The sequence below is a fragment of the Battus philenor genome, unplaced genomic scaffold (assembly GCF_028537555.1).
Source record: "Battus philenor isolate CCGP_79_NKW_IND1 unplaced genomic scaffold, ilBatPhil1.0.hap1 SCAF_14, whole genome shotgun sequence".
NCBI lineage: Eukaryota > Metazoa > Arthropoda > Insecta > Lepidoptera > Papilionidae > Battus > Battus philenor.
The window spans coordinates 12,876,956-12,890,678 of NW_027181676.1; the positions used below are offsets into that span (position 1 = coordinate 12,876,956).

At 33.3% G+C, this 13,723-nt stretch overlaps 1 protein-coding gene across 1 annotated transcript in view; it reads left to right on the forward strand.

The window, feature by feature from the left end:
* The first annotated feature begins 10,279 nt into the window (after nucleotides 1-10,279).
* Nucleotides 10,280-13,723, forward strand: part of LOC137933761 (uncharacterized) — a 135,017-nt gene continuing 131,573 nt past the window's right edge. The window contains exon 1 of the mRNA XM_068777801.1: nucleotides 10,280-10,606. Coding sequence (XP_068633902.1) covers nucleotides 10,478-10,606 — 129 coding nt within the window. The 5' untranslated portion in view covers nucleotides 10,280-10,477. The remainder of the gene's footprint in view (nucleotides 10,607-13,723) is intronic.

Sequence of the window (13,723 nt, forward strand, 5' to 3'; positions counted from 1 at the left end):
GTGTGGATCTTTGTTTGTTGACTAATTTACATGATATATATTATTAGGGGGACCGGAAAGTAATGTCTCTTTCTTATGTTCAATTCACACGACAACATTTTTAACATGATTTTATTTCTAATCAACAATATATACCTTTGTTATCAACAACCTTTTACCATTTAGTATACAAAATTTCAATATCGGACCGGTAAAAATCAATCAGTTTTTCTGTAAAATATGTCGACAGAAACAACATTACTTTCCGATCTCCCTAATATAATGTACACATGAAAAACTGTTATCTTTCATTTAAAAAAGCTACTGTTGACTTTCTGGCCGGCTCCTCACAACAGATAAGCGTTCCGAGTCGGTGAAAGCTTAATGTTTATATTGTTAAAATAATCGGCGATTCCAAAATTCATGTAAATGCCTACTTGAAAAAAGATATTTTCAGTTTGAATTTGAATACCTTGTCCTATATAAAGAGACGTAATCTATAGAGAGTAATACAATGAATCTATTTATGTACATTAAAAAATTTGTTCATAAATTTTGTCAATGACTTAATTATTATATTTAATAGATTCAGACGTTACTTTGCGGTAGTCCATTCTAAGTAAGAAAATGTCTAATATATAGCTACTTCCGCTATGTAGGTAGTTGTGTAATTCGCATTGTTTGCCGCATGCGTATTTATCAGCGGGCCGGCGGGCGGTGCACTTCATTGCACGACTACTGCTGCATGGCGGAAGTAGTTATATATTAGTCCTTTTCTGACTTAATTATTAATTTGGTCTATTTATTTTAATATCATAATATTTCCGTCATTACAAATTTAATTATGTTATACACCTTATGGGATTCCGCGCATTCCCAGATGTCAGTATACCACAGATTATATATATGATTTAGTCAAAAGAAAACAACAGATAACATATAATTAATATAAGTGTCGATTAATAACCTAAGACAATAATTGATTATGACCTTGTTGTCGATTGAAAATAATCAATCAAATTCAAAATTAATGAAATTCAATAGATCATTGTTTCGTAAACAAAAAAACAATTGCTTATTTATCTGTGGGCTTTAAAAATGAATGTTGTTTATCAGAGAATGAACTCATATATTAGTGGTTAATAACTAATTTTGTCAGAAATAAAAAAGCATTGCTTGATTTAATGTCCTGGTCCATTCAGGGGTAGCTTGAACATCCATGCAGGGTATATGTTGTTCATGCTACCACCGAGGGGTATCAACACAGTCCCTTGTTCTGAATTCACAACGGTCATTAGCTAAGAGAACGATCTCCAAGAGATGGTATAGAACCTTACAAAAAACTTGTCTACCTGGAGATACCTGATGCGTAAACCTTATGGATCCCCACTTCTTATTAAGTTAATAATTAAAAGAGTAGATTAAATTACCACTGTAGTGAATTAACTATAAAAAGGTATTAGTGATTTTTTTAAATAATCTTATTTTAACAAATTGTGAAACAATTTATCTAAAATTGTGTAGAAAATCTGGCGTCTTAAAATTGATTTTTTATTGTATATAAAAGATCGTTTTATCATTTATATTTTATCAAAATTATTATTTGTAAAGAAGCTATATATCATAATAAAAATAATTTAAAAAAAAACACGATTTCATGTTAATCGATCTAGAACTTTCTAAATTTCGTCTACTTTTACTAGACGTGATCAGTAAAAAAAATATTTTGTAGATAGTTCTTCTATTTACCTGCATTTGTATGTTATGTCGTGTAGATAAGAATATATATATATATATATATATATATATATATATATATATATTTATATATATACACATACATGCATATATATATATGTATGTGGTATGGTATGTGGTATGTGTATGTTATATGTCCTTATCTTCTTAATGAGGTTTAGGCCAGGCGCATTATGCTCTGTTAGAGCCCGCGATATCTGTAAATACAAGTAAGGCAATAGTGTAGTTGGAATCCGAAACCAATCCCTCTTCATACGTTCACACAAAATACACGTTTAAACACTGATAACTTAAAACTGATAAAGCCAAGAATTGTGCGAAATGGGTGGAGTAAGATGATTTCTCAATTATTAGTCAACGATAGGTCATTGTTATGTTTTGTTTTAATAGTAATAATAAAGCTGTAGGAGATCTATGTTTACGTGAATTTTCAAATAGCAGGGTTGGTCCCTTTGGTTGTTATGCCAGGTGCTGAAAATGAGCGTGTTCATCTAAACGTTCAACTGGGAACTCGGATGAACTAGTGGATAGCCATTAATATCTGTATGTTGGAATAAAAATATTTCTTTATTTCACACGAATTTTTTTACACGACTGCCTGTGTGACATTCACAAGGTCTATGAGCTCGAGGAGGTAGAGCGCGGCTGCTTATATCTTTTTTATAAGTCAATCTATAATGAGCACCTCCTTTCGCATACTAAGCGCCTGCTTCAGCAAGGGACACTGGAGGTCTGGAGGAAACGTTACTCCGAGGGCGAAACCGCCAAAGTAACGAAGGCATATCTGCATGACGACAGAGTGGCCTGCAAGCTGGTGATGTCCGATTAAATCTCGTCAATCCCAGATGCTCACGAGATATGGAGATTTGTACTTGTAGCTGCATCAACTCCGGCTGTAGCGCCTGGCGTGCGTCTCCGTGTGGAACCCCGAGGTGAAGGAGCTGCTACACGTTGATGGGGTTGTGGGCCTATTACGGGTGGTACAGGGCTATTGAGGGTCACAGATGGTGAGAAGGTTAAGCCTTGGCGAGTTGCCGGAGGTTATCTCTAATGAAAGACCTACACCGTCTCTTCTCGCATTCATAGAACGGGTAATGAATGACGTAGTGAATGGCCAGGAATGGCAGCACCAAATAAAGGAACTTGTGATGTGTTTGGTAAACGTTCTTTGTTAGTCTTTATTTTTATAGTTTTTATACGTTGCTTTACCATAGGAGGACACTAACATATAGTACTAGTGAACTATTTAATAATTTTATTGAATAATTGTTCAGTTTCATTTATTTTTATGAAGCAAATGTATTTCGGGGGAGTCGTCCTGAAAAGGAAACAGCATATCCTGTTTGTTTCCCGGACCGTCTATTTTCGTTGAGACTCCGTGAATACATAATCTTTCTTACTAGGAAACGTCCCATTCCGAGTATAAAATAATTTTGAAGCAAATGAAATAACTCGTACTATAAGAGTATATGAATAGTATGAATACCATACAAAAAGAGATTTCAATGTATTAAATATAAGAAATTTCCACACATGGACAGATTCATCATAATATCTCTGCAACCGTAAAGATCAGCAACTTGAAATTTGGTAGGAATATTTCTTTTTCCAAGTAAAGATCAATTAAGAACTGACTTTAGAAAATTCCAACTGCAAAGAAAGTTGAGGAGCTTTAAAATATAGAGTATTGTTTTTGGCTTGTTCCAAATAACCAAGAATGGATTTTATGGAATTACACCCTCGAAAGGTAGCGCGGGTCATGCGAAGGGGGGTTGGCAGTTACTATTTTGTTAAAAACTATAGATTCTTATATATTCTTTATAATCTTTTCTCATACTCTTTCTTCATCATTTCAGGCGTGAGACGTCCTCTAAGGAGCGGTTAGAAGCAGTCAGTGTCTTACGATGTCTGTTCATCTTGTGGGTGGACATCCAAGACTGTTTTTACCGGTCTCTTGTCATCACTTCAGATTCTTGATTCCACAGCGGCCGTCTATTTTCATACTCTATATCGGGATGATAAACGTGCATCACCATCCAGGTCAAAAAGCTTTTTAGGAACCCATGTGCTAAGACCACTTTGGAACTTTGCAATCTCTCATTCCGGTGTAATCGAGGCTACCGAAGGTGTCTTCTAATTAAAATACTGAATAAAAGCTGGTAACCCCTATTTTGTTGTTAAGCCTAGTGCTAACAGTATTTGTTCGATAGGTACCTACTGCATGGCATAGGCCTCCCCCAAAAGATCGTGATGATGACTGGTCTAACGTTGCCCATATCCAGCGACTATCCTTGATTACCACCGTGTTTACTGACCCGTGATCGCCACTAAACAACCTTTCGGCCACAAAAGTCGGTAGCACTGCCCACGAGTTGTCTGAAGTGGCCACTGCAAATTCACCTCGGTCAATGACAAATAAAATAGAAACGTCCTTGGTCAAATATTTAGGCTAGGCAAACCTACTGACATGCGGAGCACATTGAGTGCCCATTGTCAGCGGGCAATCGAATTCGAGCGCTGAATTCAAATCGTGCAGCCGTATTCGTTCCAACATACCGTAACACAAATAAGGCACAATAAAAACATTGCATATGTTTTTATTTAATTATTTTGGGACGCATTCTTTTTGGATGCGTTCATTTGAATTAAACTAGACTTATCGACAATTATTTTTGTGATGCACTTAAATATATTTTATTGCGCACCGAAATATAATTTTGTAATACAAATAAAAAAAAAACGAAATGAATTAATAATTAAATAACTGAACTACACTGTAATTATAATAATTAAACTAATCGATGAACACTCTTTTTAGTGACCGATCATTTAATTTAAATTGCCGACTGCTGACTTTTGCACGAGCAGCGATAGTTCAACGGTAAAGGACTGACTTGCGATCGTAAGGTTGCGTTTTCAATTTCCACTATACAGTTTTATATAATTCACACTTTATAAATTAGTGATATAAGATTACCACTGTTTACAAATAAGTTTCCACCTCAACATGGCAATTATGGTATATCTGCTCATAGATATCTGTGTAGGAACCTAGCAGTAGTAGTAGAAACGACGACGATGATGTCTTTTGATGAAAAATGAGCCATACATTCACCTTTAAAACTTATAACTACCTACTTTCAATCAGGAGTTAGATTTTATATTCGATGTAATTTACATAAAAAACAACATGGAGTTTCTTGTAAGTTCTAGTCAGTTGGTGGCGCTTTACGAACTAACATAAATTTAATTTTAACCCTTCACTTGGCAGATTTTTTTTTTAATATGACATTAATATTCATACCACTTGACTTTTAAGACCCAAGGATGCCAACAGAAAAAAACTGAACAAGCGTTCGAAAATTAAGAAATTACCTAAACATTCACATACAAATGATTACTTTGCGTTCAAAATTAATGCCACTATTTTTTTTTAAATTCTGATGTATCTCTACAGATACATTATCAAGAAAAGGGTTAAGCTGACGATTATAGATGATTGTAATGATCTTATATAGCAGGGGTTACCAACCTGCGTTCCGCGAGTCACATGCGGCTCTTTGAAGGATTATTCGAAGATTGCGATAAATGTAACCGAATTCAGTTTACATTTTTATATATTTATATTTTAAAAAATTGATATCGTTTCATATGTTTTAAAATATATTAAAAGTTATGGTAATATTTAATTTCAATGCATATATTTTGTACTTTTCTAAAAAAACATAATACCTTTTTAAAACGTTACTAATTGCGGATTGTGAAAATTTTTAAAATTCGAATTTTGGCTCGTATTATCAAGGTTTTTGGCCACCCCTGTTACGTAATAAACATATTTTGTCTTTGATTTATTATTCAAAGTGACAATTTTTTTCTGGTTCATTCTCTAAAATCCAATAATATTATTAAAAGCGATAAAACATTTCTTGCGTGAACTTTATTTATAGTTACCTATTGCAATTGTAATTTTTATACAGGATGTTTTCATCTGGCATCGATCGCACCGTAAATCAATTAAAATTACAATCAACAACTTCATTATAACGTCTACACAAATATTTACATATCACGGGAAGTATAAAAAAATATTATATACATAAAACAATGGACTTTTGTCGAGGGATTGCAATCGGAAATATAGATATAAATAAACAAATAAATATAAGAAAGTCGAACTACACTAAATATGATAAACATATACCATCGTGTAAGATAAAAGTACCTAATACCGTGGTATTGAAAATCGATGTTTGTTACCGATGTATTTTCGTATCGTAATTCATTCACTAATGTAAAATATATTGTATTATATATTGTATTGTATTATTTTGCTGACTTCTATGAAATCAACGGCCGCTAGAAGTCTTTACTACCTTTATTAAATTCTAATATTATATTTAACTTTATTTTATCCTATTAACGTTAGAGGTCCACGAATAATAGAGAGCAATGGAGAGAAAGAAATGTAAGTCATAAACTATGAATATATAATAATTAGGTAAAGAAAAGTGAATGAATAAATATAAACCAAAAAAGTAAAACTATAAAAATAGTAGTATGGACATGAAAGCGAAGTAAGGAAGGCAGTGTAAGAAAGAAAAATATAGCTTGGAAAGGAATGATAGAAAAGGTGGCGAATAAAAGAAAGATATACGAAAGATAAAACATGACGACGAAAAAAAAAACAGACTGAAAAAATTATTGAAAATATTGTCCCTACCTACATAAGACAGTTGTACGATAGGTCCCCAATAGCACGGGTTCATACAAAATCTTTTAAAACAGTGAAATAAATAAATATATATTCTTAAGATTCTGAAGAATGTAATTTCTATGCACCTTTGATAAGTTAAGACATTTATGTAATGTGTATTTAAATATATACATTAACATAGTATTATTGATCTTAATTTTCTAGGCTTTTTGAAAAAAATAACTTAGTAAAATAATTACATGAAAACGCGGAGACAGACCTGAAGGCGTATATTTTTTCGTTTTTTGTCGCCCCTGGTTTTGGGGATCTGTCGTTCCACCCCTATTTATGTGGGAACAGGGATTTATAATTCTTATTTTTTTTTACATATATGTTTTTTATTTATATTTCTCCTGGGGTTCCTAGGTCTCGGATTAAATCCAGTCTGGGCAAGCTGATCTAAATTGGAGTCATGTTCAATGTACACAATATTGATCAAACCTGAGAGCGTATTGCAATACTGTACACAGTTACCACCAAAAGAAATGTTTCGCGTACCACAGCAATAAGTGGTTTAATTTTAAGCATGGATTGAGGGTACACTATTGTGAGAAATATCCTAATCAAGAATCTCAGTGTAAACTTATGTAAGTGTATCTTGCATAAGCTGAACATAATTAAGACACGTAATCTTGACGACTTTATCGATGGTTAGATAATTTACGCAAGGGATAGAAAATGAAGATGAAGCTGTTACGTCGCGGTTGTAAATGTCCCAGGAAATCAGTTCGAAGCTGTTTCTTTTACATCTTTATTGCTTTCATATCTATGTTAAGTATCAACTTGTATCATAAATCTTTTATTAATTTCGAAATGTACAAATGTAAAGTGTAATAAATTGTAATAATTCTTGCACTTTGTTGCACGACTACCACTGCATATGGCTAAATATTATATTGGTATTAGCTGAACCCGCAAACGTTGTTTTGCAAAAAAATTAAAGTTTTTAATTAACAAATTAAAGATAAGGATTGATCGTAGAGGGGTGAAAATTTAGGGTTGTATGTATTTTTGTATGCTGTATCATAATAAAATAAAAACCAAAAAACTTGTATAAAAAATAAAATAAAAAATTTAGGGGTGGACCACCCTCATCACTTAGGGGTATGGAAAATAGATAGTAGCCGATTCTCAGACCTACTGAATACGGATATAAAATTTGGTAAAAATCGGTCAAGCCGTTTCAGAGGAGTTCAAGTTTGAACACCGCGACACGAGAATTTTATATATTAGATGTATATAATATTGGTCCTTTTCTTACTTAGGATGGACTTCCGCAAGGTAACGCTTTTTAACGATTCCATTAAATATGTAATATTTATTTTAACACATATTCTTTTCATAACTGTATAATTCGGTAGCCTACTGTTGTAGGTAGAACCTTGATACAATTGTAAACGTAATGTTTAGTTGATAACTGTCATCGTGTTGTGGAGACAACGTGACTTCTCCAGAGCCAAGATCAATAAACTGTTGAATGATTAGCTTGAAAACAACATTGACAAGGAAGTATCCTGGCAGCGATTTGCTTGTGAGTTTACACGTACTTGCGGTCTAGGTTCGATAAGTGTGTATGTTTAGATGACACACACCTTTCTTCTTTTCAGCCGATAGACGCCTATTTCAAGGCATACACCTTCCTGAAAGGTCACCACGACAACCGTTCAAGCGCTGCCTACATTCAGCGAGTTTCAATGTCCTTAACTATACCGTGGGTCCACCTACTGGGAGGCCTATCCACGCCGCGTTTACCGGCTAGTGGGCAATCAAGAACCTTTCGGCCTCAACGGCCATCAGTTGCACGATGTGCCCCAGCTACTGCCACTTTAAACGAGCAATTCTTCGAGCTACGTCAGTGCTCTTCGTTCTTCTACGGATTTCCTCATTTCTTTCCGAACCTTGAGCCGTGTGTTTACTATATTATAAATATTAATTTTCTTTCCTTCAGTAATTTTATTTTCTTTTATACTTTAAAATCCGCTATGCTTACTGATCTAGATATAATTCAATGTTTTTTTTCAATTTGTATTTATATTAGTTCATTTGCCAGTTACAATAGAATACGAGTTCTTATCGAAAAAAAATCAGAATATTCAGATTTTGGCGTTGGTGGAGATTCAGAGTATTCTAAGTAATTCATTGAAGCCGCTTCCATAATTTCTGACCGACGTATAGTTTTAAATAATTTTTTATCATATTATCCGATCTCTGCCCCAGATTTTATAGACATTATAAGCTGGTCTATTTAGATGTAGAAGCTTTAAAGGGATGAATGTATAAATCATTATTCAGTAAAAATCTTTAAAACTTTTTACCTATTTCCACACAACCTTTAAAATTTATTTTGCATTATTTCTTTTATCGGAATGCGACAGGCCAATATCTTCTGGCAGCACGAACACTACAGGGAAAGATATTAAACAATAATTAATTTTTATATGTAGATTCGAATTATGAAAACGCTTTTTTTATTTTTCGCATTAAATTTTGGGTAGGATATACTTTACATTAATTGTCAATAAATGACGTATACATTCACCTATTTTACACCTATAACCAATCATCCTGTATAATATTGATTAGTAATTACATCGAGTTCTATTTATATTAATTTATATATTATTGCTTCTATTTGGACTCCCTATTACGTGGTTGCCAATGCGGCGCCAAAGCCGCCGATAACTATTGCGTAACTCTAAGGTATTAGTTAGGAAAATTCCACAACAAATTGTACTTATTATGTATTGAAGAGATCTTAAATATCTACTAGTTTTCAAAATACCAGTAATGCTTTACGTTTTATCACTTAAACATTTTTTACAATAGATATATACTTCTGTTTATAACTGTATATACCTGATATAGTCCAGCACGTTAAACTGTCTCATTGACTGGACATGCCTATGCAAGATGGGGTAACTGAAAGAAGACTCATGAGCAAGAATACATTGACGAAGAAGAAAAAGAGTTCCTGAAGAAGATATGATGAGCGACAGAAAAAGGCCTGCGCACCACACCCACACGTCAGGAAGTGCGAACATTAATTTAAGGTTTAGAGCATAATATTGTAAGCCCTGAGGTCTGATGTAGCTATAACAGCCTTACACAGCTACCAGCACCTACCTCATCTTGAATAAAGCAATCAGAAAACGCCGCTGGGGCTTTAAAATCCTAGAGTAGAGACTCCGGACTCATATGATGGAAAGGGGACACAGGTAAGGTCATCGAAAGACGCTAGATGTTAGCCGCTTGGAATTGGTCTTATTGGAAATCTGGAGTAGTTGCCTATGTCCAGACAGTACATTATCGTAATTGGAGATACGCAGAAGAATCAAGGCGTGGCACATTGTTCATCAACCGAAGTCTGTTGGACACCGAAGGTTCTCGAATGGCGACTACGAAGATGCGACGTGAGTAGGCTCCCGTTAGAAAGGCTGATGTCAAGGTTACGGGAGGTCTCTGGATGAAGGCAGAGTAAGACCTGTCATCGAGTCGTCTATCCGATATCTGTATAGATTAATAGATATATTATTTATTAATTGTAAACAATATTCTCTACTTATTTTAATTCGTTCCGTAAAAAATCGGGACTGTCCTACGGCACGCGGTATATTTGGCAAACGTACGACACGGTACACCAGAACCGATATTACTAAACGTTCGCTTGCAGTCACAGGACGCCGTCCGACGCTCCTGTCAGAAAAGCGCGCGAATTTTTCTATTTTTTTATTTTCAATTCCATTATCTTTCACGCAACCATAAACAATTGTGCAAAACTTTCTAAATAAAAGAACAGTTTATGTTTTTAATGTTTAGAAACGTGTAATTAATTCCGTTCTCGTTATTTTTATATAACAAATATTCTAATGATCGCCGGCGTTCTTAGAGATTTGTTTTCAGTGCGCGTTTAGTTTCAACGCATACGAGTTTAATGACGGTGGTGTTGTGCGGATATAGTTTTGCGTTTTTTTAATTAAATTGGTTAAAATGGAACGTTACGTTGTGAATCGGCGTTCGAAGAGACATAAAAGCAGTGATGGACTTTTGACGAGATGGAGGAAGAAATATAGTATCCTGAGCAAGCGTTCTTGGGTTACAAATGGATACGATTTAAACGTAAGTAAATTTTATTATTATCAACACTTAAAATTATTACAAATTTATCAACATATTGTCTATAAAATTAATTCTATGACATATTAATGTATAATAAATATAACTATAACAAATCTTAGAAAACAAGAATAAGTTTTATTAACACAAAAATATACAGAATGATCGGAAGATAGGCTTTATAATATATGACCACTGTGCAAAGTGATCACTATGAATTATTTTACTTTATTTTTCTAACATTATGCGATTGAATAAAATAAATAAACAATAAATAAATTTAATATTAAGCAGTCGAGATTTGACAATGTTATTTCTTACTATATTATTAGGTAATTTATCGTTATTGATTTTTGAATGGGGTATACCATATTAATTGACACCAAAGGAGTTATACATTCACCCCTGTAACCCATCGGTAGAGGTCTGAGAGTTGCGATGTTAGGTTGCGGATTCGATTCTCGGGACATAATTTTATGTACATTCATTTCTTCATGCATTAATTATATAGGATTGCCACAGCTTATAAACAAGTTTGCAGAGAATGGACAACAGCGTCCTCTGTGTACCATAATACCACAATGCGATCGCCAACTTGCCTGCCTAGCGTTGTTATCATGGTATATCCCACCATAGATATCTTGGGGGATGGCCTATACCAGTAGGCGTCTATCGGCTGTAAAAGAAGAAAAAAAATTGTTACCTTTCAGGCACTTTGATAATTTTTAGAAAGCTATTAAGAGGAGGTATTCATTTATATACTGTTCAATTTTTAAAGTATTTTTTTATGAATGTCTAAATAACTAAATAGTACACTTTCTTTTGTTATTTCATTTTAAACCGTGTACTGCTTCATTACACTTTGCGGTTTTTAACGATTTATTATTTGGAAATTATTTAAAAATACAAAAATGAATGTTTTATAAATCTACTCCATCCATTCTTTAAGGCTTTTACACCTATTTTAAATCAATATATTTATACATATATATATATATATATATATATATATATATATATATATATATATATATATATATACATACATACACACACACACTTATTTATATATATATATATATATACATATATATAAGCATTTTAATTTGGTTGTACATAAAGAGTAACGCTTGGATCAAACTATGAACATTAAAATAGTTATCTTACAACCACACACAGAAGCCTTTTGGAAGACATAGGCCGCATCCAGATATCTATGAGGGATATATCATAATCGCCACTTGGCATGCGGGTTGGCGATCGCAGTATGTGGTATTATGGTACGTAGAGTAGCCAATTCTGCAGCTGCCCATCCTCTGGAAACTTGATTGTGGGCAGTGGCAATCATAATATACATAAGATTGTGTCCCAGGGAATCGAATCCGCGACCTGCATCGCGAGCTACAGTTCTCACCGTTGGGATATCACTGTTCAATGATAGAAATAACTAAGTTTTAAGCTTATAATCTGTATTCTCAATATTCGATTATCTAAATTATACAAAGCTATGTGGTAAAACGGTAGGCTAAAATTAGCACTGCACCCACTTGAGAATTTCGCATTGCATTCAAGTTGCGTTTAGTTGATTATAATTAGCTTTTGTTGGTAATTGATGTTTTGTTTTTTTTAGACCTCTCGTATTTTCCTCTTCTGATTTTGGACAGGACATTTACATTTTCTTTTTTATTCTTTACTCTTCTTTTATACGTCATATGATTTTACTTTTCACTACTTTCATTCCGTAATTTCCTTACATGCAATGCCTCTTTCTATATCACAATAGGTAATTATTACATTTTTCTCTTTTAGCTTTATTTTAATGCTACACGATTTTGTATTTTTATTTCTGATACTTATCGTTATATTTACATTACTTCTGTTTTATGTATATCTCCTTATTTTTCTATTTATTTGATAATTTACCTTACCTGTTTTATTTATCGGTTTTGTTTCTATTAATAATGATGTTTTTGTTACTTTGATCAAATTCATTAGACCTGGTCGAGCTATAAGCTATTTCTAATGAGGTCAATAATATGTTCTTTCATGACCTTCTATTAGTTATAAATTTTATCATTTAATAAAAAGAATTATGGTAGTTTGTCAAAGTCAAAATAACAAGTCGCCAACACAACACTGGGAAAGACCTTTCGAAATTTTGTTTTATTTTTTATTTATTTATCTGCAAGTAGTTTTTACAAGATTTCAAAACATGCATATTGTTTTTGAGATTTCTTTGGGCACTGTGAGAGGAAATCTACTTATATTATAATACTTAAATTATACCTAAAGAACACTTGTCTGCACATTTAATAAAAAAATTGTTAAGATTTGTCTGATTTTGTTTCCACTCCTGGAGATGGTTTACCCCATAAATTTCCAATACCGGTTGGACGCCTGTTTTCAGATTCTTCCTAAGACTTTAACAGGATCTGTCCACCTAGTTGGTGGAAGTTCAGCCGTAAGACTTCCAATGCTAGACATAGACCTCTCTTATAGGTTTCCAAGAGGACAGGTTTGAAGCAGTTGCCATCCAGTTATCCAATGTTTTTGACAACACTAATAAGATCGTCTGATCATCTCTGGGTGGACCTCCTACGTTGCGTTTGACGGCACGTAGTCTCCACTTTAGGATCTTAAAGCTGTTCTGCATGTTATGTGGTCTGTTCACTGCCACTTCATACGTGATTGGATCATCTAATTTATGATCCTGTAAAATTGTTGTTTTGCAAATGACAATGTTAAGACGTAATATTTAATTTCCTGAAATAATTTTAGTTTAGTTGTTGATTTTCAGTCCTTCTTTAAAAGAGAGAAGCTTTTGATATCAGGTTTTAAGTAAAAGATCTTTGTTCTCTGGGTTTTGGGTTTGTTCGTGAATCTTATGAGGTAATCTATTAATGTATATTTACATTTAGATTTTTTTGACTACGTCTTATTTCGCTTTTATATTTTAGAACGAACTTTATGGATTCTTGTCGAGATAGTATTAGTAGTGCGAATATAAAGATTTTATTAATAATCTGTGCATAAATTATTTTTTTTTATAGATCATAGTTGATGAAATCGATACATTTCATAGTATCGATTTCATCAACTTTCGATAATATTGGAAATTTA